General features: G+C 38.3%; 1 protein-coding gene across 1 annotated transcript in view; it reads left to right on the top strand.

Moving 5' to 3' along the window:
* Positions 1-27,245, top strand: part of RSRC1 (arginine and serine rich coiled-coil 1) — a 368,470-nt gene that overhangs the window by 10,301 nt on the left and 330,924 nt on the right. Inside the window, exons 2-4 of the mRNA XM_043493111.1 lie at positions 1,915-2,111; positions 7,546-7,671; positions 22,988-23,029. Of these exons, the coding sequence (XP_043349046.1) occupies positions 1,924-2,111; positions 7,546-7,671; positions 22,988-23,029 (356 nt within the window). The 5' untranslated portion in view covers positions 1,915-1,923. The remainder of the gene's footprint in view (positions 1-1,914; positions 2,112-7,545; positions 7,672-22,987; positions 23,030-27,245) is intronic.

The raw sequence follows: 27,245 nt of genomic DNA, 5'->3' as shown, positions 1-27,245 counted from the left end.
AGTTTAGAACTTGATAATCATTCAGTTATAATGCTGACACACACCTGTGTCTCTGTCAGCCCCCTTTCCCTATCTGCAGTACTGGTGCTGCTGCCACCACCGGCACTGGGAGACTCTCTTTGTCTTCTGCTCCAGCAGAGGGCCTTCAGCTGAGAGACTTCCTGACAAATGCTTCCTCCAGCAGGAAGTCTCTTGGCTGACAGTCCCCTGCAGGAGCAGAGGGTACAGAGAGGCTTCTTGCCCAGGCAGCAGCAGCATAAGATGCAAAGTCATAGATAAGACACAGGTGATTTTTAAACCTAGTTTACTAGTCTCTTAATTAGGGATGCAGAAACTCCCAAACCAGCATATTGATTCAGTTTTTGTTCCCAAACTCTCATGGCTTCCCCCAGGAGCCACAACTCATGGTTTGGGAAGCACTGCTTTAAATGACCATAATCAAGAAGTTCTCTTTGGTTCCATTTTTCTGCTTCTTTACTGCAGACTGGGTTCTGCCCTTTAGGTGATTGAATGGAGTGGGGAGGGGCAAAGGCCGGGGGCCAGAAAAAGACTAGTGGAATTCAAAGGGCAATACTAGGAAAATTAGGACTTGTAATTCTTCACTATTGGTTAAGGTTAGATGATATTGTGATTAAAAATGCTTCAGCCCTTTCTACTCTACAGCTTCTACCAGTGCTATTAATGGAGTATTATGGGTCCCAATTTCCTAATGTAGATGTAGCCAGAGAACCCCCAAATAATTGCTCATTCTTGAGATGAAGGCCCCATGTTAAGTGCTAGTAGTCTGAGGAGGGATATCTTAGTATCTTGGGTGGGTGGGAATGGTGGTACTAGAACAAAAGAGGATTTAAAGCATTATCCATTTTTACAGCCTGAAAAATTCTATAGGCATAATATTGCTTTAATTATGAAGTGATAGTAATAAAAATGGATTTCTTATGAGTTCCAAACTAAGAAAAGATGATTGTCTCCCCAGCAGTTAAATGAATGGCAGCTTTTTTTACAGCCTTATCCAAATGTATAAATGTGAAACTTTATCCAAGTAAACACCTTGGGGATCAAGAAACATGTCTAAAGTTTAATATTTATAGATCTGGTTTTGGAGTAAAACCATTTAAAGTTGTGTGGTTTTGAAGTGAATTCCTCAATCAGCCTAACTATAAAAGAGCTTCCATCCTCTGATAATGTAACTTATAATTTCCAGAGGAACTTTATCTTGTGTATACTTTTCATTATGACAATAGGAATGCTAGTGACTTGAATACACAGTCAACAAATACTTAAATGAACAACAGAAAGTAATTACATTGCTAGAAATTGATAGGCTATCATTATTCAGACCATAAAGTTGCATTACTATATCCTCCTTCGCAGAATTATAAATTAAACAAGTAAACAATAGTACAGTATTAGCTAAGAATGTTCTTCAAACAAGGTCTCTGGTTTTAGAGATACATGTATATATCCTAACACCTTTTACCTTAAAATAGTGGGTACTGAAAAACTAGTATTAGTGTAAGACAAAAAATCACTAGAAACATATTAAAGATAAATTGCAACAGTCTGGTGTAGAAGCCAATTTTTATCAGAACTTTTTGACTGGGATTAATTGGCTTGTAAAGGTACTTCACAGTTTGTAACAAATTTAATACCATAATATGTTTTAAATCTAAAATGCCAATAAAATAACTAATTTTAATGTGTTGATTTAGAAACATAAGGCTGCTGTGCAAAATGGCTAGGCAACTAGGAACTTAAAAAGGTAGGTTTTTTTCCCTTCTTCCACTGCCTTCCACCACCATGTAGTAACTTGTATAAGCTACAGTATTACTTACAGGCATCTATCTAGCACTTATAAAAATAAATGCATGCGTCAATCCTGAATTTTATAACTTTTTTGCTGTTTTTAAATAGCTTGTAAAAATGGGACGTCGTTCATCAGATACAGAAGAAGAAAACAGAAACAAAAGAAAAAAGAAACACCGTAGACGTTCATCTTCAAGTAGTTCTTCAGACAGTAGAACATACAGCCGTAAGAAATCAGGAAGGAAGTCAAGGTCAAGATCATGGTCTCGAGATCTCCAGTCCCGTTCACATTCTTATGAAAAAAGGTGAATTTATAATACTTTACTCAGCGTTAATTTTGTCTGTAGGTGGAGCACCTTCAATTATGTAGGAAGGCTAAGAATATTTGAATACAGTGCATGTTCTGGGTAATTGGCATGCAAAATCTGTCAAACATCTGTTTTGGGCTTTCTTAGCAAAATTATCTGAGTCTTGCATGATACTGTTGTTTTTCCACTTAGTTACAAACATTACTGCTGTGAATGTAAGTTTAAAAGTAACTTTTCTGTTTAAACAAACACCTGCCATCAGACCCCATCAGAATTTTAAACTCTGAATTTGGATTTTTTTTTTTGAGAGGTCTAATATTTTATGCACTGACTTCAACATAAGCAATTTCACTCAGCCAGTCATACACAACCATGTGTCTTTGTGCTGCTAGCTTAAAACAAAGTGATGGTAACCAGCCAAGAGTGTGATGGGAGGAGAGTAGACTTTTTAAATGGCAAGGTTTGAGATGAGTTTTACAATTAATTACACTTATTTTAAAGGGTAATTTTCTACTATAATTTTTATCCTTTTGTGATGTGAGGAAAACATTCAATAGTTTAATCTGTCCTCAAGAAACAAACACTTCATGCCAATACCTCTGCTAGCTTCTGCTTGATGTAAAACCTCTCCTTGCTGGGCATGATGACCAAGAAGGTGGTATCGAACTACTCCAGCAGCACCTAATCTCTTCAGAAATCCTGGATGCCTCTTAATCTGGCTTCAGATGGGCAGGGAATCAAGATTGTGCTTGTTGCGCCAATGAAGCCCAGTTTTAGATGATGAAGGTGAGACTAGTCGAAGAATACTCAACTTGTACTGCTACATTTGACATAATTGATCAGAAGTTGCTGCTGAATCACTTAACGTTTTATGACATGAGTAAACAAGTGCACTTGTCTAGTTTTATTCTTTTCTAATCAGTCATATGTCATGATGGGGAAGTCCCGCATTTCCCCATAAGCCTAGATATGTGGAATCCTTTAGGCCTAGTTCTTTTTTCTGCTCCTGCTTAGCATCTGCATAGAGCCCTTAGGGGACATAGTAAGATGACATGAGCTTCGATGCCAAAAAATATGCTGATGAGATGCAGCTTTATGAATCTCTTTCGTCTAGTGCAGACACGGATATCTCACAGATAAAACAGAGCTTGAGGGAGACTGGAGTCTGGATGAAGACCAGCGTACTTAAATTGAATCCAGAAAAGACCAAAGCGTTTGCTTTGAGGATCTAGCTATCATTTTTGCCTCACTTTCGGTTTAGGGCATGTACACCTGACAGTTAAGATGGTATTACACCTCAGGGTCAGGGATGAATCGAGCATGACCCTTAAAAATCAAATAGCAGCAGTCAATAAGAGGAGTAGGAAAGGTTAGAGAGACGTCCTGGAGGCCAAATGTAGGCTGTTAGGTAAGAGATTAAAGTCCTGGATGGTAGTGTTCTCTGAAGTGCTTTCAGTTCTAAGTGCATGGCCAGTTAGACAGGCAGAACTGCAAGGTCTCTGTGCATGGATTAGACAATAGTGTTGGGAGGAAGGATTTAGGTTTATTAAGAACTGAGGAACCTTTTGGGAAAGGAGGAGCCTATACAGGAAGGATGGGCTCTACCTGAACCAAAACAGAACCAGATTGCTGGCATGTAAAATTAAAAAGATCGTAGAGGAGTTCTTAAACTAAGGGCTGGGGGAAAGTCGACAGGTGCATGAAAGCACATTCCGACAGACATTATCCGTTAGAGGAGGATTTATTAAAGGAGATACTCTGTATGCTAGTAAAAAGCAGAGGAGAGAAGTTGATGATAGTTATGCAAGACACACCTTCACCATAGTATTCTTCAGAGAACCAGGATGGAAGGAAACTAAATAGCATGTTCAAAAGCAACAGCTCTTCAAATAGGACTAACTCTTTAATTTAAAATCTCTGCTGACTGCCAACTAAGCAGTCTTTGCTATGTTTTTTAATTTTTGTGCAGTAATAAATGGTTATCCTGATAGGTGCTCTGTAAATACCCTTGTATATTACCAAGATTCTCTTCTTGTGCTCACTTCTTTTAAGTGTATGTGAGGTCATTGAGAGAAAAAGAGGTTGAGGTAATATGGGTTGTGATGTCTCCAGTAGGCAGAGAACACACACAGCTCTACATGTCCGTTTTTCATTGGATCCAGCTGTTTGTAATTGATTGGTTGACACAATGTCTTGCTGGGTTTAGGGCTTGGATGAAGGTCATCTGACTGTAATTCAACCAGAAAAGATTGTGGTTATGTGGATAAATTAGGAGAAGTGACTGGAAGAAATAGTGGTGATGTTAGCTGTTCATATGGAGGTAGTCTGCCATTGTTTATGGATCCATTTGGTTTCTTATTTGTAGGGATGTAATTCTGTCACTGTGGTCACAGCTCATCAGAGAACCTGTGAATTTTGCCATTTATTTCAGCTCCATTGTGAAAGCTCCCCACTGTACAGAACCATTTATATGGGCCCTGCTGCCATGCATTAACAGTTTGTTAGTTGGCTTTGATATAATCTTCTTTGTAATGGGACTAGATCAAAGTGAACTAACAAACTGTTAATGTGTGGCAGCTGATCAAAGCAAATGAACAAACTGTTAATGCTACACGGCTGCTACTCTGAAACTGTTAATGAGTGACAGTAGGATGTACATGAGCAGTTCATTACTTTGCTTTGATCAGTTATCTCCTCCCCTACTTATTCCTTGCCTTCTGCTATGCATCCTCCTTTACCACAAATTGCTTCTCTTCCCTTACCAGTTAACCCCCACCTTCTGCCCCTGCCTCCTCCCTTACTCCGAACTCTCATTTTGCACCCACAACAGCATCTCTTCTACCTGCCGTTACCCCTTACGCCCATTGCTTACTACTTTTCACCCTGCTTTTAAGCTGCCTTCCTTCAGCCTTCTGCACCTGTTCAATATCCCAGAGTTCCCCTGCTCCACTCTTGCCTACCCCTGTGTCAAACCCTTCTCTGTCTCCTCCTTCCATTGTAACTCATCCCCCGACACTCCTCTCCCCGGTATAGAGTTCCTAGATGGGGCAGGGTTGGGTCTTTGCCTTCTTCATCCCTGGGTCCCAGGTGGTGACCATTGCCATTCTCTGTCTTCCTTCCCCCTTGTAGGTTTTCTGGTTCTTGACCTCCCATAGCCCACTCTCCTCTGAGCTTGACCAGTCTCTCTCCCAACCCTGTCACCGGAGGAGCAATGGCTAGGTTGGGATCTCACATGGGTGGTTTGAACCAGTCTCCACCAAGCAACTGGACAGGGCACCAGGTAGCACCTTTTGCTTCCTGCCAGGAGGAAGAGACTTTTTTCCAGAGAAGCACCTTGGATCCTGGGATCCATCAGTGAAATGTTGAGCCTGGGCAACAGGCCTCAGTGAGGGGCTAGGACAAGAGATGGGTCAAAGATTGCAGGAATGGGGATTGAGGACTTGGGGATCTACCAAGGGGAAAGGAGGTAGATAACGGGAACTGTCACCACAAGGAACCTGGGGCATGAGTGGGGGGCGAAGACCCAGCCCTGTCCGATCTAGGAGTTCTGCACTGGGGAGAAGGATCGGTGGGGTGGGGTGGATGAGTCAAAGTGGAAGGGGGAACAGATGAGGGAGAGGCCCTCTCATATCCCACCACAATTTGAGCACTGATTAATGCGGGGTTCTCAAACTTCCTTGCACCACGACCCCCTTCTGATAACACAAATTACTACAGAGTCCCAGGAGGGGAGACCAAAGCCCCACTGCCCCTGGCTGGGGTGCCAAAGCCGAAGCCCAAGGGTTTCAGCCCCAGGCAGGGGGCCTGTAAACTTAGCCCTGCTGCCCAGGACTGAAGCCCTCGGGCTTGGGTTTTGGTCCGGGGCCCAAGCAAGTCTAAGTCAGACCTGGCAACCCCCTTAAAATAGGGTTGCGACCCACTTTGGGGTCCCGACCCAGAGTTTGAAAATCACTGGACTAATAGTTCGTTCGCTTTGATCTAATCCTGTTTTTAAGAGGATGACAATAAATTCTTAATGCGCAGCAGTTGCGTCCACAAGATTGCAGTGACCATAATGCAAAAGTATCTTCTTTTTATTGTGACTGTGCTGTAAATTTATGCATAATTTTACTGTGACAAAATCGAATCCCTATTCACTTGCTTCTCAATTTCCAGGTACAAGGTGTGGTGTTTGTTTTTTAGTATCCACATTTGGACAGGAAGTAACCTTTCTTCTTTTGGAAAGGTGCACGTCCACCATGATACATGTCTCTGTCATCTAGAGACTGGATTATAGCAATGCTTCTATATGAGCTACATATTAATACTACTCGTATATCAACTAGTGCAGAATATGGTAGCTCAACTGAGGGGCATAACAGTCACCAGGTTAATTGTGAGGCGGAGGGTCGTCTGAATGAAGGGTTCTCTACTCTGACATTTGTTTCCCTTATGCAGTCTCCAAAACAAGTCTCACCTCTTCTCCCAGGATTTGGATTGGGAAGGATGAGCATTTTAGTGGAGTTTGTAAGAGTTTTATGTTCTGAAATGTGGGATTTGTGAGAATCCTTGTTTTGGGGGTAGTTTCTATTTATTATTGCTTTTTCTAAGAGTTTTCCCATGTGCTAAACATGTACACAGAGCATTGGAAAGATGCATTTTTATAAACTGAAATAAATAACTGAAGTGAATTCCATCCTTCTCTACTCCATTCACCTCGTGAAAGAGGAAACTTCAAGTTCTGATTGTAATAATAGAAATAATACTTTACATTTTCTGATAATATTATTGGGCAATTTAAATACAAAAAGCATACATAAATGCAAAATTAAGGTTACCCATTACAAAAGTTAAGATAACATAAATATGTTAAGTTATGCATATAACAAGAACAGGATAGGAAATACTGCATAAAGGCAATGTGGCTGAAAAACTATGTGCAGTGTGGCTGTGGGAAACATAACTTTATATGTCCTGAATTTTATTTTTACCATTGTAACCTTAGTCCCCGATCCTGCAACATATTCCATGCAGTTGATCCTTAGACCTACATAGATCCTGCTATGGGATGTAGTCCTAAATGTGTGTTTAACTTTATATTTATACAGAGAGGCGCAGTAAATTGGGCTTTGGACTGTGTTCTGTTCCTGGCTTTGCCATTGACTTGTTGCGTGACCTTGGGCACGTCACTTCACCTGTCTATGCCTCTGTTTCTCCTCCCACTCTTTTGTGTATCTTGCCTACTTAGAGTGTAAGGTCTGTGGGGAAAGAACTGTCTCTTTACTATTTGTATGTACCATGCCTAGCACAATGGGACCCTGATCTCAGCTGGGGCCTCTAGGTGCTGTTGTAATAAAAATGAATAATAGATTATTTGAATGTCCCTTTTAAACTAACATTGATGGGTGTTTTTTAAAAGCAGGAGTGTGCTAATAACACATTGTTATTTCAGACGCAGACATCGATCTAGCAGTAGCTCTTCATATGGATCCAAAAGAAAACGCAGTCGTAGTCGATCAAGGGGCCGAGGAAAATCCTATAGGTCTCAGAGATCAAGATCAAAAAGTAGAACAAGAAGGTATGATTGTTTTCATTTTCTTCTGCCTTCCTTTTCCCCAGGAAAAAGTAATAATCAAATAGTCATGTTTTGAGTTTTTTAATCGATTTTCCCCCCATACTTTTACTAAGACATATTATGTTATCATAGATTCCTTTTCAAGTATTAAATGATTTGTTGCTGATTGTTTCAAATGTTTTAAAAGCAAATTAATATTTTAGATTTCAAATGAAACATTCCAAAAACCTATTTTGATAAATAATTAGAATTTATCTAAAATCTATGATTAAGCTGTAGTATGTCAGAGAGAGATAATTCTAAGTAGTTGTTAAATCAGTGCTGGAAGCTAGATGATAGCTATCTGCTCTTTGAATATATGCTGTCTTGGCCATTTTTTAAACTGTAGACATAATATAAAGGCCTTTAAGTTAATATATTTGTGTAGTTAAGCAGAATTATTTAATCAGTTCTTTCATAAAATTTCTTTTCAAAATTCAGGTTTTTTTTGTCAAATTATGCTTCTAAGAACATCATCCTGGAGTACCAATAGCCTGTGAAATGCAATATAAAACATTTTAGAGAAACCAAACCTTTTTGACAGAAGGAAGGAACCTTTAAAATCAATAAAAAGAAAAGGAGTACTTGTGGCACCTTAGAGACTAACAAATTTATTTGAGCATAAGCTTTCGTGAGCTACAGCTCACTTCATCGGATGCATTTGATGAAGTGAGCTGTAGCTCACGAAAGCTTATGCTCTAATAAATTTGTTAGTCTCTAAGGTGCCACAAGTACTCCTTTTCTTTTTGCGAATACAGACTAACACGGCTGCTACTCTGAAACCTTTAAAATCAATGTTAGTAAAGATCAAGATTGCTTTTTTGAAAACTTCAAATAAAAGGGGAAATTTTTTTGGTTTGAGAGAGCTTTTCTTACAAAAAGGCTCTCTGCAGTATTATAAATAGAGCCTTATTCTTATTAATGGACAGTTTTTACTTTGGGACTGCAGAATTCCATTTCTGGTCTTTCTCCCATCTCACCATGTGAAATTAGTTTACTCTCCAGTGGTTATAACTTATACAAGCCATGTGTGTAGTGGTTATGTCTGGTGGACTGTCCCGGGTATCCTTTGTGTCCAGAGAGCTATGGAGTTTGGGATATGCTAGCCATCAAACTGGCATGTCATTTCAAATTCCCTGTAACTTAAAAATTCTAATTGGTGAACACTTAGGCCTTGTCTACACTACCGGGGTAAGTCGATCTAAGTTATGCTATTCCAGCTATGTGAATCGACTTAGGTCGACTTACTTCAGTGTCTACGCTGCGCTGCTCTCATTTTGGTAGAGTACTGGAGTTGACTGGAGAGTGCTCTGTAGTTGATTTAGCGGGTCTTAGACCGATTAAATCAACCCCTGCTGCATCGATCACAGCAGCGTCTATCCCTGGTAAGTGTAGACATGGCCTTAGATGAGAATATGAAGTACATACTGTGCATTTGGCTGGTCAGATGCAAAGAACAGCTAAAAAAGAGCCTTAGACTGGCTTAACTGGAACAATCTGAAAATTCCTTGTCTGTCCACAGATGGGTGGTTTTCTGTGTTCCTGAACCAGGTAAATAGTGGCTTTATGTGAGGTCTCTGTGTATTATTGGCTTGTCATAGACCAGCCCTAATTGCTGTTCTTTTCTCTCCCATCCATGGTCCTCTCAAAAAGAGAGGGTTTATAGATTATGCAAATTTCTGATGTTTCATGTTCAGATGTATATAGAACTAAGATTTGCAGACATGTGGAGTGGAAAGCTATAGTTTTTGGTAAATCTGTTTGTGACTAATAGGTGTTTTTGATGATTACAAGCAGAATTTGTTATTAAAACTGACTGTGTTCTAAAAGTGTATCAGTGTGTTAACTCTAGAAGTAGAAGGTTTCAAAGAGTATTATAGCATGTTTTAATTTTTTTTATAACTTAAAAAAAAAATAAAAGTTTCATACTCTTATTTCTATGTGTATCCTCTGAAAAATATGTTTATTATCAATGGCTATCAACATCATTGTTTTAGTCACTCTCTATTGAATTTACTGGCCTATGTCCTGTTACTGAATGATAACTACCAGACCGATTAGGCATCGAATTCTGAATTTTTGTATAAAATATTTAAGTGATGTTTTACTTTTAAATATACCTGATTAGGAGAATTGTTTTCTAAATTTTTTTCACCATCGTTGTTCGTATGTGCATTATAACTGTTGTCTGGATACTTGCTTCTTTGGAACATGTGTAGTAGCATTTTGGTTATTTAAGCAGCTTGATTGGTTCTCCAAATGGACTTTGACAATAACCATGCAATCACAATAGCAGCTATTGAACATAATGGGAATACTTGTGCATAAATGTTTGCTGATTTGGCTCTAAGTTTACAAAAATTGGGTTTAAAATAATTAAATGGCAAAAGCATAAGGTGCAAATGAAAGTATATTTAGTGAACCATATATTGAATTTTAGGGAATAAAGGAGCTACACAGTAATTTACAGAGCTGAGGGTTTTAGTGTAATTAAATATAAATACCAGGTAATATTTAAATACTCAAAGTAAGACTAATAGACTAAATGATTTGAGCTTTTGGTAGTTACTCCTATGGTACAAAATGTTACTTATTTATGAAATGTATGGTGTTTACAACAGTATAAATTTTACATAATTACAGAAGCGTTGCGGTACAGTAGTTCACTTTTAATTACTAATCTCATGCATTTTTTTAGGTAAATAGGTACAAGAAGTATCCTAAACTGCAAAGGGAGAATGGCATTTAGCACATTAAACGCTTACAAGTAAAGCTCATGAGGTCACACTTGTTGCTCCACTCTGATTTCCTAGTATGCACCATACTGTGATGTTACAGCTACCGTTAAGAAATGGATTAGGCTCATTTCTGGGGAGGAGTTATGTCAATTACTGGTTTTTTTGTTTGTTTGTTTGTTTTTTGTTCTCCTTGCAAGGATTAAAAGTATATTCTAAATAAAATAGCAAAAAACATACAAAACCTTGTAAAACTTTGCAAGATTATTCAGAAACATAATTGACTTGACCCAGATAGCTGGACTCTGTTTGCTATGATAAGAGCTGAGTGGTCTGACTTCGTTGGGGTGTTTGAAATGAACACAAGGTTATATTTAGAATCAGTTACACTGCTTGTCTCTTTGTACCTACTTTTATTTGGGGGCATTCAGCACTTAATTTTTTAAAATAGTTACACAACAGCTTTAAAGCAGAATCTGCTGGCATTTCCATTATAAACTTAATTTTGGGGAAGTGTTTTAATTTAGCTTTTTTGTTTTTTCCGTGTTGTGAAATTTGGTGTATACTATATATAATGCAGTGTAGGATCATTTAGGGGCTGGGCTGTGATCATGAGTAGCCTGCTACTTACTGCTAATGGAGTTACGCTCAGGTGGTAATTGGGAGTTGTGCTCTTGGTGCTTAAAGATTCAGGTTCAATTCCAATAACAGCTTGTGGAGTTTGAATGTATATGTACATCCATGGGTCTACTCTTATGTTCTCTGGCTGAGTTGGAGGACTGCAGAATCTGGCCTTCTAATTACACAGTAAAGTTATTTTCTCATTCTGGATTTTGTACTCTGGATTTCCTCTGTTTCAAAGTTGTAAGTTGTTTAAAATCAGCCAAGTTCTGTTTCAGTTAAGATGTGCTCAAATTAGCTAAATGATGAACAATCATACAGTATATTAATGGTAAGATGAGTGGTAGAATTATGTAACATTTTTTAAAAAAGAAATTAGAAACTGCTAACAGTAGATACATACCAGGGATTTGCCCCTCTTTTTATTCCTTTCTGATAGCTTTTTTCTTTCCCCGCTCCTTTTTTTTTCTGTCACCAGTCCCTTTCTGCAGCTGCTGCTATTTTGTGATTTTTGTGACTAGAGAGCAGCTAGAAGCACCAGAGTTCTGTCAAGTTTTCCTTATTCATTGGTGCTTATGGTAGTTATAATAATGCAACATATTTCATAACCCAATCCTACTTTCCCATCTCAAAATCTGTCTAGTGCACCTGAAGTCCAGTGGCTTAGAGATTTATAGTTCTGAGGTCATTGCTGAATAAGATCCTTTGTGAGTATCTCATACAGCTACCATAATTGCAAAGCTGGCTGTCATTAACTTTTGTTCATGAGTCAATGTATATTTTACATCTGATTGAAAAACTAGATGCTGAAGGCTAAAGTGAATATTTATTTATATAGAGCCTGTGATGCATGTGGCGCTTTTGATGTCAGATAAGGAACCTGATTTTACAATCGAAATAAACTGAACAAGGAGTGTGGAAGAAGGGATGCAATGCAAAAAGCAAAGTGATTGAGCAGTTGTTTAGTACACTTTATCAGTTTCTTGTAGGTATATAGAGGCTGTCTGCACCACTTTCCATGCTTGGAACAAAGCGTGGAGTTGTGAGTGGAAGAAGGAGAGCAAGGATTCTGCAAAGATGAGGAGAGAAGTTGGCAAATCATAATCAAAGAACATTAGAAGCTGACATCAGAAATGTGTTGAAGGCTTCAATAAAGAGAGAACCTTCTGGTTATGTAAGCATCTTGTATTCTAAGATGAATTTATGCACAGGATTTCTCAGCAAAACAGAGCTAACTGCCATCTGCTGAGTTTCTATAGCAGTAACAAAAGGTGCACAAAGACAGTTGCTATTAGCTTAAAAATAACTCTTGTAAGCATGTCTGTTGATGTCCTGGTAGTGGAACATGGAGGACTGGAGTTAAAATGTCTTTAGTTTTCTGGGTTGAGAGTCTGAAGAGGCAGCACGCCCAGCACTGTGTATTGCTCTTTGTGTTTTTTAGATGACTTTCCTCTCTACCTCCCATGTTCCTAACTAACACTTGGAGCAGTTCTGGTAAGAGTCACACTTACACCTCATCTCATTCCTGGAACAGGTTGTTGCAAGTGAGTTTAAAAAGGGGGTTGGGTGAGTGGGGAGTGTGTGTGTATTAAACCATATCTGATGCAGAATATTAGACTTCCCTGTCTCCATTAATAAGTACATACATTCTCATGACAAGCTATGTTCATAAGGTGACCTGTTTGCTTTATAGTACCATATAAGCATCCTGTGATATGACATTTGCTGTAACAAACCCTATTTTTTGTTGAATAAGACAGCAACTAGGCTCATGAAATACATGTAACCTTTTTGCTTTGTTTCTTGAAAGGTTTATCCTACATAGCCTCTTCTTACTCAAATTTTTCATACTTTGAGTGTGGGTACCACTTTTGAGCACTTGAGGAAGGAACATCTTTCCGTGCTATTTTGTTATTCTCCATTTGAGTTCTTGAAAGGGAGATAGACACAATAACTGAGCACAGTGAGAAATGAATGTAATGTAATGAAGTGAGTAGGGTTTTATGAGGTTTTTTTAATGGAAAATATTACCCATAAAGTTCACCTCTAATTGTATTTTTTTTTTTTTTTTGGTCATGTCAGTATTTTCTCCAGCTTCATACAGGTGTTGCTGAAATTTGGTAAAATTGTGTAATCCAGTCACTATGCACCAGGAGTCAAACCTGAGCTTTCATGACTGCTTTATTTTCCTATTTTTACAGAGAACTTCAGGGTCTCATTGTACAGGAGAAGATGGTGTAAAGAGGAAGTATTTACATTTTGTAGGTATTAAGGATTTTTTGGGAAAAGAGTGAGGGCTAGATCATAGAATTGTAGGACTGGATGGGACATAGAGAGGTCATCTAGTTCTAGTCCAATCCCCTGCACTCATGGCAGGACTAAGTATTATTTAGGCTATATCTGACCTGTGTTTGTCTAACCTGATCTTAAAAAATCTCCAGTGATGGAGATTCTACAGCCTCCCTAGGCAATTTATTCTAGTGCTTAACCACTCTGAGAGTTGGGAAGTTTTTCTAATGTCCAACCTAAACTGACCTTGCTGCTATTTAAGCCCATTTCTTCTTGTCCTATCCTCAGAGGTTAAGAACAATTTTTCTCCCTCCTCCTTATAACAATCAAACAAAGGTACTTGAAAACTTATCATGTCCTCCTCCCCTCCCCCCCCTTAGTCTTCTCTTCTCCAGACCACCAAACCCAATTTTTTCAATCTTCCCTCATAGGTCATGTTTTCTATACCTTCAGTCATTTTTGTTGCTCTTCTCTAGACTTCCTCCAATATGTCCACATCTTTCCTAAAATGTGGTGCCCAGAATTGAACACAATACTCCAAGTGAGGCCTAATCAGCACGGAGTAGAGTGGAAGGATTACTTCTCGAGTCTTGCTTACTACACTTCTGCTAATGCATCCCAGAACGATGTTTGCTTTTTTTTTTTTTTTTTTCCAGTAGTGTTACACTATTGACTCATATTTAGTTTGTGATCCACTATGACCCCAACACCTCTTTCTGCAATACTCATTCCTAGGCAGTCATTTCCCATTTTGCATGTGTGCCATTGATTGTTCCTTCCTAATGGAGTACTTTACATTTGTCCTTATTGAATTTTATCCTGTTTACTTCAGACCATTTCTTCAGTTTGTCCCAATCATTTTGAATTTTAATTCAGTCTTCCAACCCGTCCCAGCTTGGTATCATCCGCAAACTTTATAAGTTTCAGAGTAGCAGCCGTGTTAGTCTGTATTCGCAAAAAGAAAAGGAGTACTTGTGGCACCTTAGAGACTAACAAATTTATTAGAGCATAAGCTTTCGTGAGCTACAGCTCACTTCATCGGATGCATTTGGTGGAAAAAACTTTTTTTTTTTTTCCACCAAATGCATCCGATGAAGTTAGCTGTAGCTCACGAAAGCTTATGCTCTAATAAATTTGTTAGTCTCTAAGGTGCCACAAGTACTCCTTTTCTTTTTGCAAACTTTATAAGTGTACTCTCTATGCCATTATCTAAATCATTGATGAAAATATTGAACAGAACCGGACCCAGAACTGATCCCTGCAGGACCCCACTCGAGATGCCCTTCCAGCTTGACTGTGAACCACTGATAACTACTCTCTGGGAACAGTTTTCCAACCAGTTATGCACCCACCTTACAGGAGCTCCATCTAGGTTGTATTCCTCTAGTTTGCTTATGAGAAGGTCATGTGAGATAGTATCAAAAACCTTACTAAAGTCAAGATCCACCACATCATCCGCTTCCTCTGTATCCACAGGGCTTGTTACCCTGTCAAAGAAAGCTATTAGGCTGGTTTGACACAATTTGTTCTTGACAAATCCATGCTGACTGTTACTTATCGCCCTATTGTCTTTTGGGTTTTCACAAATTGCTTAATTATTTGCTCCATTATCTTTCCAGGTTCTGAAGTTGGCCTTATTTCCCTTTTTGTAGATTGGCACTATATTTGCCTTTTCCTGTCTTCTGGAATCTTTCTCATCTTCCATGACTTTTTGAAGATAATCAATAATGACTCAGATACCTCTTCAGTCAGCTCTTTGAGTATTCTAGGATGTATTTCATCTGGCCCTGGTGACTTGAAGACTCTAACTTGTCTTCAAGGGAGGGGCTCAGATTACTAGCACGGAAATTGAAAAGATTTTTGGAAAATTATTTAACTAAGAGCTGGACAGGACTTGAATTGGGCTGGTTTGTTCCCATATACTGTACTTCAGGGGGTCTCAAATTTCATTGCACTGCGACCCCCTTCTGACAACAAAAATTACTAATGACCCCAGAATGGGGGACCGAAGCCTGAGCTCCATGGCCCCATGCGGGGTTGGGAGAAGCAAAGCCCAAGGGTTTCGGCCCCAGGGAGGGAGCCTGTAACTTAGCCCTGCCGCCCAGGGTTGAAGGCCTCTGGCTTCGGTCCTGGGTGGTGGGGCTTGGGCTTTGGCTTTGGCTCTGGCTCTGGGCCCCAGCAACTGTAAGCCAACCCTGGTGACGCCATTAAAATGGGGTTGCGACCCACTTTGGGGTCTTGACCTACAGTTTGAGAACCACTGCTGTACTATTACCTCTCTGAGTCCACCGACATCTTGCATTACTTCCTTCCCCCAATGTCAGCTGTGAATGGCCACCGTGAATGGCCACCGCTCCTGAGCTACTGCAGGCAGCTGCTGCGGAACATGAGACTGCAGTGCAGAGCCAGTGCACAGCTTTCCAGTGTAGAAGAGAGAGCCATCTGGTGGTGATTACTGTTGCTCTTGTTGGCCAGGATTGAATACTGGGGCTTTTCTCCCATTAGCTTCTCCTACAGCCTATGCTGTCAGCTACTCAGAAGTTGAGGGAGAGGATTTGACTCCAGGACTCCTCTTTGCTACCTTGCTGCTTTCCCCTATTGTCTCCCTTTTCCCTGCCTTTCTCTTCCTCTTCCACCAAGAAATGGAGAGGATCAAGAGAGATGAGATGGAGAGGGTCATGGTTAGGAAAGGAGATGTAATGTGGTGCAAACAGGTCATGAGTAATATTGTGGGTGGAGCTGGTGCTGTGGGCAGAGCCTGAATGATTATCACCACCTACTCTTTTTCCAGTTTGATTCTGGAGCTGGAGGGAAGACAATGGGTGCTGAGGAGCACTCTAGTCCGACAAGAACATGAGATGTGTGTTATAATACGAAAGTATCTCTTATTTCCTAGTAAAGAATAGGACAGAAATTACAGTTGAACTTGAGGAAGGGCAGGATGGGATCAGTTAAATTCAGGACAAGTAATGGGATGTCAGATAAAGAATGAAATAAAAATGGAAGAGGACCTTGACATATTGAACGTTACTGAAAAATGGTGCAATGACCAAAGACAAATGGGACCTGGCTATAAACTCCACAGGAAGGACAGATTAGGCCAAAAAGACTGAGTGGTAGTACTATATATAAGAGGGAACTTTGACTCTAATGAGGCAGCACTGAACATAGCCACTGGGGATGAAGGAATGGCTATTAGAAAAAAGTGAAAGCTTCAAAACTTAACCACCAAAGTGCTAATTTGTCTTTTAATAGCAGCCGTTACAGACATTAAGTTATTTTTACTCACTCCATATTGTGAAGTAGGACCTGTTTAGTACTCACTTTCTCTTTTTTTTTTTTTTTTTGTTTAAAAGTAGAATGGTAGTTAAAAGTGGAACCAAAACTGCTGCTGAAAGGGCATCGGGGCTTCTGGAGAAGAGAGGAAGTTCCACATAGTCCAGAAAACCTTTTATATATGAAACAAAGCAAAAAAAAAAAATCTTAAAAGAAAGTTAGACAAAAATACTCTTAACAGGAGTACACATTTTCCATTTTCACACAGTTAGTGTGTGGAACTCATTGCCGCAAGACATAACGGAGGAAAAAAATATTGAATATTCTAATAGTAGTAAACTGCCAGAACGTGCATTATCTTTTGATGCACTTTTTCAGTGGCTGAAGGCATGAAGCTGAAAATGTACTCAAGACATAGGTATAATAGCTTACTAATGTGTTCTCTAGCATGGCTTATTGTTGTTCATCAAACGTTACAACTGAGCAACACAAGGATTAATGATCCCTAGAATAAGTGTTCTGTATCCATTTTACTCACAATCTCTGTCTGGTGGTTTAAGTACTGATATCAAGGACTTGAACCTGGGTCTCTTCTGTGGTAGACATAGCTTCTCAAATTGTTCCAAAATAAATGTAATACTTGGTCAGTAAGTTGAGGCATCTCCCATCTTTTCATTAACAATATTCAAAACCCTTTCAGATATTTCAAGTTTTGAATAAAAGCCAACAAAATGAACAAATGTGACACAAGCAGCGCAGTTATATTAGAACATTAAAGTTCACACTATCCATTATTTTTTGACCTATTGTTTGTGAAAGGTGGTACATTGACAAACATAAGGGCAGCACTATATTTAGTCATTGAATAGATACAGCTTGGGATGTAGCAAGGAAAGCACAAGCTTTCCTAGACCACTCTGTTTCATCCATTTGCCATTTGTACCTCTCCTTTGATCAGAAGACATCACCTTTAAGGGTGAGCAATTGTAGTGATTTTTCCACTGGGAAGTGGACTGAGACCACAAACCTCATTTCATATTGGAGACAGAAGAACCGTTAACTGGGTTTCAGTTCTTGCTTACCAGGCCTGGATTTGAAACAGTGATATAGAGTCTGTAAGCTGTATCTCATTAGCTCATTATCAGTCTTTTCTTTTCTCTTCTCTCCCCAGCCTCCAACAATATTAGAGTACTTTGTGCTCTCAAATTAATGAGCATGTCAGTGCAAGTATGGCCAGAATAACATGTTTTTTGTAATATTTCTAACACGAGTTTTGTAAGGGTTAATAATAAATGATGTACAGAGCGTTGAACATGTAAAGCACTTGAAGTATCAAGTACAATATTCTCAAAATAATTGTAAAGTTAAATCCTGTTTCAGTTATTTTTAATATTTTGAGTAGGTATTATGTTTTTCTATCCTAAATGGATTTTTCTTACTTTATCTCAGAACATAAGAAAATATGTGCATATTGCAATTATTTATTTTATGTCAGATGCATCTTAAGAGTCAAGAAGTAAGGCTGACAAGCAATGCTATAAATTTAAAACTGTCCTACAGCAAGATAGTATGATGCAAATATGAATTAATAAGATCACAAACTGAATTTCAGCAAAACAACCATGATTTACATTAAATTAGGAAATTTAAAACCGATTTAGTTTGTTTTACTGAGCATTTGCTTAATAACATTTTGCCTTCTTGCAATCTTTTTAAAGACAATAATTTGTCTGTGAAATGCAGGCATATCCTCAGTAGAAAAATTGAAAGCAACAGCTCACTTTCTGAAACCACACATATAGTGATAGAAAGAAATATTTCAGCTCTACAAAGTTTAATAAATCATCCCATTTCCTAATTTGATCATATTAGATGCTGATATGGAAGAAGCATTTCAAATACCATCTCCTCATTAATATACATCAGTCTGGGGAATAGAATGGAATACTTATGCAGAGATGTCACAGTTACTGTTTCTTAGTTTACTAAGTGGAACAGGTTGATGTGATACTGGGTGTTATTTGTCAATGTCTTGTTAAAATGGTTTGGGTCGAGTTATGGAGTCCAGAAAGGCGGCGGCTGATAAATCAAAAGTGAATTGAGTGGACAGGAGGCAGTGATTGATACTGTGACAGGATATGAAGAAAGGAATCTTGATACAAGCATGCATGATATTGAATATGAGAAGGAAAATGGCCCTGGAGTATGGATATTATTCAGGGGAATGAGAATAATATCAGCTTGAAATTATTGCTGGGTGAATATTAGGATAGTTCTTATTAGAGTATTATGCTTCTCTAGGATCGAGGAACTAAAATATGTATAATTTATATGTGCATAGAGTATTAACCTATATCTTGAGTTTATTACAATTGTTTTTCCATGTTAATAGAAAATAACTGGTTTTTCTTATATATCAAATCTCCTAATTTAAATCTTTGAATTCATAGGGCTTTAAACAGAGTAAAACAAGGGATACTAAACCTTATTCCTTGAATTCATGCAATCCAGTGATTATAGAGTACTGTACTGTAATTGTGTTTTAAATCTAAAAAAAAAAAAGAGTACTTGTGGCACCTTAGAGACTAACAAATTTATTTGAGCATAAGCTTTCATGAGCTTTAAATCTGTGAGTTGTTTTTTATTGTCTGCCAAGCATTTTTGGCTTCTACTGTTACCTGAAATTGAAAGCTGCTGTTATGAAATGTTTTTGAATTCAGTTCAGTTTTTAGGTACTTCGACAATTACAGATCTATGTACCTAATAGATGAGACCTTCTAAAAATGATCAAGGTTGGTAATGTTGGTGTTTCTGGATTACCAATGAAAAATATTTTCTGCCCAGGACTTTTATTTGAAAATACTTTACACTTTGATTACAAATTTTCCTCTTTAACTGATTTAATGTTGAAACGAATGCATGCTATTGTAAGCAGGTGGAAAGGAGGCTACTTGCTATGGATAGTTTCAGAAAATTGTCATTAATTTTTAGGTTAAAAACAAGATGGATGTTGATTGAACTTTCTGCTGTCCTGGCATTGTAAACTAGAATTAATTCAAGGTCAACCCTGATTTGTCAGAATTCTTTTTAGTTTAGAACATTTGGATCCTGAAAGGATGTGGTCTCCTAATTATGCAAAGAAGTACAATGTGAAAAAGGTCAAGGAATTAAAAATACTAAATTGTGGAGAACTCCACCCACTCTGTATACTGGCTATTCAGGTATGCACTAGGTTTAGGGGATAATCTTTATGTGACTCATAATTCTGGCAATGCATTTTAAAGTAAGATGTTACTGCTAGAATTACCAGAAAGTGTGTTTGTTTTGTTTGAAGCACTACTTTTGAAAACTCTCTACTGCTTCAAACACAAGTAAAGGGCTTCATCCTGCTCCGACTGAAGTCATTGGAAGTCTTGCTGTTGACTGAGCAAGATCAAGCCCATCTTTTTCTTTCAAACATTTATTAAAAGCCAATGCGAACAATAATAGTACAGCACTTTATTACAGATCTTAGGCTTTTTGGAAAATAAAACCCCTTCAAGATTCCATTGCTTAAAATGTTCCATCGTCTTATGCACAAATACTTAGGTCTTTTTTTAGAGAATGATTTGGTTTTCCTTAATTAAAGATTCTGAACCATCAGCTAAGTATGCAATGATACCGCTAACAGAAAATGTGAATGAAAAACTTTTAAGATGACCTATATGGCAGTACTGTCAAGTAGACTGAGCAGACTCTGTTGTTACTGTGTTTGTCTTTTATTGTTGGACCATTCCTTTTTATCTGCTGTCTGCAGACAGTCTGGGTCATTTTATGTGTGTATGTGGTAGAAGGGCAGTGGATGTGGGATAAAGGTTTTAGTGGCATGAATTGGGGCGTTAATCAGAAGTATTGAAACAGCAAAGCAGTCATCCCAAATCCATGCCATTAAAACTTACCACACTATTATGTATTTTGGTCATGCCACATGCATTTAACAGAAGAGCACTAATTTTTTTTATGGTAGTTATTGTGTCTTTCTACTTGTAAAGCCAAACTGCCTAGATATCACAAGGGCAACTGAGAAGACTTTGGAGGGAACATAAGAACTGTCATACTGAATCAAACCAATGTTTCGTCTTGACAATTGGGAAAAATGGGTCTTGACTTTAAATTGATGTAAAACAACTGTTTCGTCTCATGATATTGAACCTCAAAGATATCACTAGTCTAGAAATGAATATTGCTCATCCTGCATATCATCTGTGATTTTTTTTTTTTATGGGAAAGTAGAAAATGTCTCTGGAGAGTTAATTGTCCTTTTATAACAAAGCATCTATCTGAAAGTTGCTCTGTGGCTCGGACTGATGTTACTTCTGGTAGAGATGTATTAGTGAACAAAGTGCTGGTGTGGTGGCTAGAAGTGGATTATAAATGCGCTTTATCATAAAACAGCATAATATCAGGCTCTGCGGTTGTTTACATAGTTACCATGATGTATATGCCTGTAAATATGTTTTTAATCTCAGTGTCTAAATATTTAAGTATTTGTTTTGGTTGTGTAAGTAACTAAAGCTCTGCAAAACGTCAGTGATCTCTTCAGATGAATCCTTTTTTACACAAGATAGCTATTTGAGTAGATACACTGCATGACAAGTAGAGATGGTGAAACATGTCCAACAAAGCATTTTCAATGGGAAATGCCTCTTCAATTAAAACTAAAAGGTAGGTGGTGTGGGAAAAATCAGTTGGGTTGAAATTTATTTTTTTCACAAAAAATTGGAAATCAAAAAATTTCAAGACATTTTTGTTTTGATTTTGGTGAAGGGTGGAATGTTTTTTCTCTTTTGCTCATTTATTTGTTTTCTGTACTAGAAAAAGTGAATGGTTTTTCCATTGAAATGAATGCAAAACTTTAATGCAAAACAAACAAATAGTGGAAAATTTAAAATAAAACTATTTTAAGTTCTTTTGACATTTTCCCTGAAATATACTTGCCTTGTTTTGACCAGCTCTAAATAAAAAAAAAAAAAATGCCTATGTAAGTATCAAGTTGTAGTAATAGCCTCCCAACAGCTTTTAAAAATCCTGGTAGCAGCATGCTAGCAGAAACTTACATGTCAGATCCATAATATCGGATGTCAGAAGGTCATTTTGATTTCCTTCCAGGCAGTTAAAAATAACTTGATATTTAGATGTTCATTTTAAAATTAACTGCTTTGTGTTCTATCTGTTTTTTAGGCTGCTCTATTTATATACAATATATGGAAGCCTGATCTTAATATACCATTCTTTTAATAACTACATTGGTATCCGACCAAATGTAATTTTATTAAATTTGCAAATGAGCAACAGTAGTCCTGCAGCATGAAAATGTGTATGTTTAAGAACAGCGATGTAGCAATCCAGTTTTTTTGGTCTTCAGTAACATCAAGAAGTTCTTGGCATTTATTGGATGCTGGAAATGAATCCTGAAGAATAAAGCAATACAACATGATTTTGTGCTGTATATGTGCTAGGCCCTTTCCAAATATCAGAAGACACAGTACTGACCTCAAAGTGCTCACAATCTAAAACAAGCAACAAAGGAAGTTGTAGCAGAGAGGAATAAAACAAACTTAACTGATTATTTAAAACTTTATCACAAACTGCTTCTACCTATCCATTATTAATTGGCAGTTTCTTGTAGACATCATGCTAGAAATTGTTTTTTTGAAGGGATTTGCAGGAGTAGAGGCGGTAGTGTCCTTGTGGGCTAGTTCAGGGAGGGGGGTTAAAAAAAAGTGAGGATTATTGTGAGAGAAGAGGTTAAATTAGGAGAGGAGGGTTGGAGGAGATTGAGGCTGCTATTAACCTCAGAGCAGAATGCAGATGCAGAAAGAGATAATGGTGGATAATTGAGGAGGAGCAGCAGAACTGTGAAGGTAGGGACAAGGAGCTTGATCCCGATGCTGTGGAACATGAGGAGCCAATGGAGAGATTCGAGGGGAGAGGTATATATATGACATGGTCAGAGTAATAGGAAAGGAAGATTACCTTAGTGAAAGTTTTTTTTATGGGATTAGAGAGAATTGATGCAAGAGTTGGGGTGGTGGTGTCCAGAATAGAGGAGTAATCAAGATAAGAGTGTGACAGACTATACCTCATGTTCACCATTTTTACAAGACTATGATGCATTTTGTACAAAATGTATGCCTTGTGAGATATCATTTGAAAACTCATAATCTACTGAATATTATTGTCCTGGTAAAATGTGTTTCAGCATTATATATAAAGTTATAAGATTCTACTGTACAACATTGATATAACATTCTCAAAAAGCAGGCCCCAAACAGTTTTTCAGAGACAAAGACACACTGCCCCCCTTCCCCCCCCGGCAGGTATCAGCATCATCGGATGAACTTTCATGGACTATCACTTAGGTAAGTGGCCATTCTTTGGCAGGAGGAAGGGTGTGAGTGAGAACTTTACACATTGACAATGGAAGAGCTGGGAGTTTCCGTGTAAACAGTCTGGCTGTCGCCTGAACCCCAGTTCGAGGTAATCCTCAAAGAGGGGAGAAGGGTATAAGTGAGAAACAGAGGCTCCCAAATCATCTCCCTCCCCTCATCTCTACTCACGGCAGCTATAACACTTGAAAGACAAAGGGAGCATCGTAGAACTGGGACAGGGATCCTGGTTGGGAGGCCTTTCAGCTAGTACAGACTGCTGCAAGCATATGATGAGAGAAAACCTTTGCTTTGAATCTATTTAGCTTGTTAAATTAGGTATTAGTTTGTGTATTATCTTTTATTTTCTTTGCAACCAATTCTGACTTTATGCCTCATTACTTGTAGTCACTAATCTTTCTTTCTGTAGTTAATAAACTTGTTTTTTTGTTCTGTTTAAACCAGTGTGTGTTCGTATTGCCGTGTTTGGGAACCTCCACTTGAGGAGATAGCAATCATATTTTCCATTGATGAAATGACTGACTTTCTATGAGCTTGTATTATCTAGGAGTGCGCTAGGAAGTACAAGAGGCACATTTCTAAGGAAAGATCTGGGACTGGGAGTTTGCTGGTGTTGCCCTGTATGTAGTTCATGAGTGGCTGGCCAGAGCATTTACATCATTCAGCTGGGAGTGATTTTGCATGCTAGAGATTATGTATGAGCAGGACCAGGAGTGGTTTGTTCTCACAGCAAAGCAATATAAAAGGCAACCCAGGTTGGAGGTTTAAGGGGACACAGCTGTTCAGCAGTTCAGATTGTACCCTGGCTAATGTCATGAAGAGATGAGGGCCTAGGTGAAAATCTTAGCTTTGTAGACAGAAAGAAAAAAGGTGGAACTTGGTAATGTGTGGAGGAAGAAAGCAAGATTTTTAACATAACTTGGATGTATGGGTCACAGTGAGGGGCAGAGTTATAGTGGAAGCCCAGATTATGAGAGAGAATGTTATAGTAGTACAGTGATGTCAAAAGTGACAGGAGAATGGGAGGCATAGGGAGAGCTGGGAAGGAAAGATAAGTATTTCAGTTTTGGCCATACTAAAGACATGAGGAAGAGATGGAGAGACGGGCTGAGATGTGGGATTGCGTGGGAAGAGATAGGTCAGGACTAGAAAGACAGGTTTGTGAGTAATCAGCATAAAGATGGTAGTTTGAAATTGTGAGTGGAGGAGCTCACCCAAGGAAAATTGGATGGATGGAAGAGTATTCGAAGGATTACTCTCCTGTGGGTGGAGATTGGAGAAGTGGAGGAGGACTCACCAAAGGGGAGACTGACTGAATAGTCAGAGGAGAAGGAGAAGGACCAGGACAAGACAATTGTGGAAAACAGAGGTGAATGGTTGGCCACAGTTCTTCTAAAAATTCTCGCTAAGTGCTTCTTTGACACTATTGCCTAATGGAAATGAATCTGGGCATTTTCCAAAGAGAGACTGATAGAAATCTTAGGTAAGATCAAGCAGCGTTGCTTTATTTAAATATTTCTTAGAACACTTCTCCCCTCTTTTTTTTTTTATTGTTTGACTTGCTTTAACTGCTGGATTTGTGTTTTGAAAATTGTGATTTACTGATTCAGTCTTCTTTATATTTTTTTAAAACTCTGCTTTCTAGACAGTTTAACACTGTCACATATTGTTAACTATGCAGAGCCACGTAATAAGGGACCCGAGTAAACATTGTCTTTGTGCAGGTGGGGGATGGAATGGATGGAATATAAGATTACAAAGCTTGGTTAGGTACTTCAAAACATATATATTTAAGTAAAGTACTTGAGGACATTTTACGTTCTACTTCAAATACAGAACTGTGGGCAGGGGAGAAGCTGGTTGAATTCACTTTATTGAACTTGTTTGTGGAGCCTTACGTCGTTTGTAGATGGTAAGGTCAGACCATGTTTTGTTCTGGTTCCATCAATAAACCAACAACATGTAATATTTCTCTTTTGGACTTGGCAATTGCATTAGAGTTACATTACTAATAGGCTTTCTTTTTTTAAAAAAAAAAAAACAAAAACAAAAAACCAAAAATGTTTTTAGCTATCATCATTGAGTCCCTCAAAGGAAATAAAAAACACTTTGTGTGAATGCAGTGAAAAAATAGAGGTGAAGAAAAAGCTTACACAATATCCTTGAGCAATAATCCACCAATGAGGATATTACCAAGATCTAATTGACCTCTTTGGGAAATTAAACTTCATAAGGCAAAGCCAAGGGCTCTTAAGTTATCAATAAGGCCAGATAGCTGCTAGTGACAGCTGCTTTGATGCCTTTCATTGATATAAAAAAGCTAAATCATATGAATGCATAAATGCTGTTCGCTTACTGCTGAGTTCTGCTAAGTAATGATTCTAATTGTATTTTTTAATTTTATCAGCACTCCAGGTGCCATATTTAGAGAATGAGGTTTAAGCATAACTTCATATATGTCTAATGTGACATTTGTTTGCAGAATTTTTATAATGTTTCATTTGGAGAAAGCAGTTGGAAAACCAGGAAAAAAAAATTGAACTAGACTTTTTTTTTGTGGTGAGTTACTTCATTAATTTGAAGCATCCAGAGTACCACCCACTTCATTCTAGGATGACTTTGTCCTTTTGAACCTTTTTTTATGTCCCTCCCTTTCAGTAATTTGACCACCATCATGCTCATATCTTTAGTAATGAAGGTAGGAAGTACACTTTTAGGTAATTTGTTATGAAGGCGGCTCCACAGATCAACATAAAACAGGTGTTTTAAAGATAGTCATTTATCTCAAATACCTAATTTCCATTAGCCCAGGGAGTGGGAATATCTATACATTTGAGTCTCTAGAATGGTGATGATATCCCATGCCAACTTAAAACTTTTTAAAAAGTATAATTTATCCTTAAAATTAAAAAAAGGTAATGAATGATTGGATTCAGTTTCAGAATTTATTTTTGTACCATCACTTCTCATTTTCTTTTCTCTCATTTTGTCTGTTTGTTGCACTCATTTGTTGCTTCGTACCTAATGTTAAGTTAGTGTTTGTCTGCATTATTGTAATACTGTTACTGATACAGATATAACTGAGGCATAAGTAGCAACTCCATAGATGATGTTGCTTTGGAATTTGTGCTTAAATCAAGACTAAATTCCCTTTATTTCACACACATGGCTTTAATTTATTTTCCAAATAAGGGAAAGGACAATAGCTCTTCAAAGGACAATTATATTTTTAAAAATTTGTTGGTAAAATATTCATTTTTGTCTGCTGAGAAAACACTTCAGAATGTTTTCTTTCTTAAATTTTCTATTGGTTTCCTCTCATTTCTTCTGGTTTTGCTAACTCCAAACTTCACCCCATGCACACAAAGTAATAATATCTCATGAAATAGGTGACCTATGAAATTTTAAAATTAAAAAACAGTTACTTTACTTATTTAGGGTAACCTAATTAATTTTTTGCCAAGATTATCTGATGGGACTGCTCAATTCTCTCAGGCTTCTAATTTCAAGTACTACCAACCTGCCTCATTGATTCTCTAGCTGTGCTTTGCACATGCTCCTGGTGAGCGAAGGAGATGGGCTGGAGAGTAAGGAATGAACTTTGTCAGAGAAAGGAGACTCTGGGGGCCTTGGAGAAGAGCTGGGAAGTAGAGGCAGGCAGAATTGGCAGGGTATGAAGGGTTAAGAGGTAGGGAGGTGTGTGTGTGTGTGTGTGTGTGTGTGTGTGAGAGACACACACACACACGGTGGGGAGGGGGAGTATAGAGGAAGGATGAAACTGCCAGGGCTCTAGGAGTGGCTTCTGCTAAGGCATCTGTGTTTGAAGAGTTCTCCTGGTGCTGATGCTTTAGCTCTCGTGCACACCAAAGCAGCAATAGTGAGGAAGCAGTGTACATGCGTGTACCATACCATTATTTTGTCGGGGGGCTCCCATGGCACTGCTGCATTGGTGAAATGAGGAACTGAGGAAGCCCTTGATGCTCTGATGCCTTAGTGCCCAGGCATTGAGCTTTCCCACACCCCATGCTGTCTGCAAAGGTCTTTCCCACCCAGACCTTTCACTTTCTCTTGTACCTTTATATCCCTGCTAATGTCTGGTCTTCTTCCATCCCCCAAAACATTAATTCGCTGTAGCCTGACTAACCTACAAGCCAGCCCACAGTGCTGTTGATGCGGTTCGATAAGGGAG

Source organism: Dermochelys coriacea, chromosome 9 (assembly GCF_009764565.3).
Source record: "Dermochelys coriacea isolate rDerCor1 chromosome 9, rDerCor1.pri.v4, whole genome shotgun sequence".
Classification (NCBI taxonomy): domain Eukaryota; kingdom Metazoa; phylum Chordata; order Testudines; family Dermochelyidae; genus Dermochelys; species Dermochelys coriacea.
Note: the sequence above shows the minus strand (reverse complement) of the source record. Positions and strands in the feature narration are given on the sequence as shown.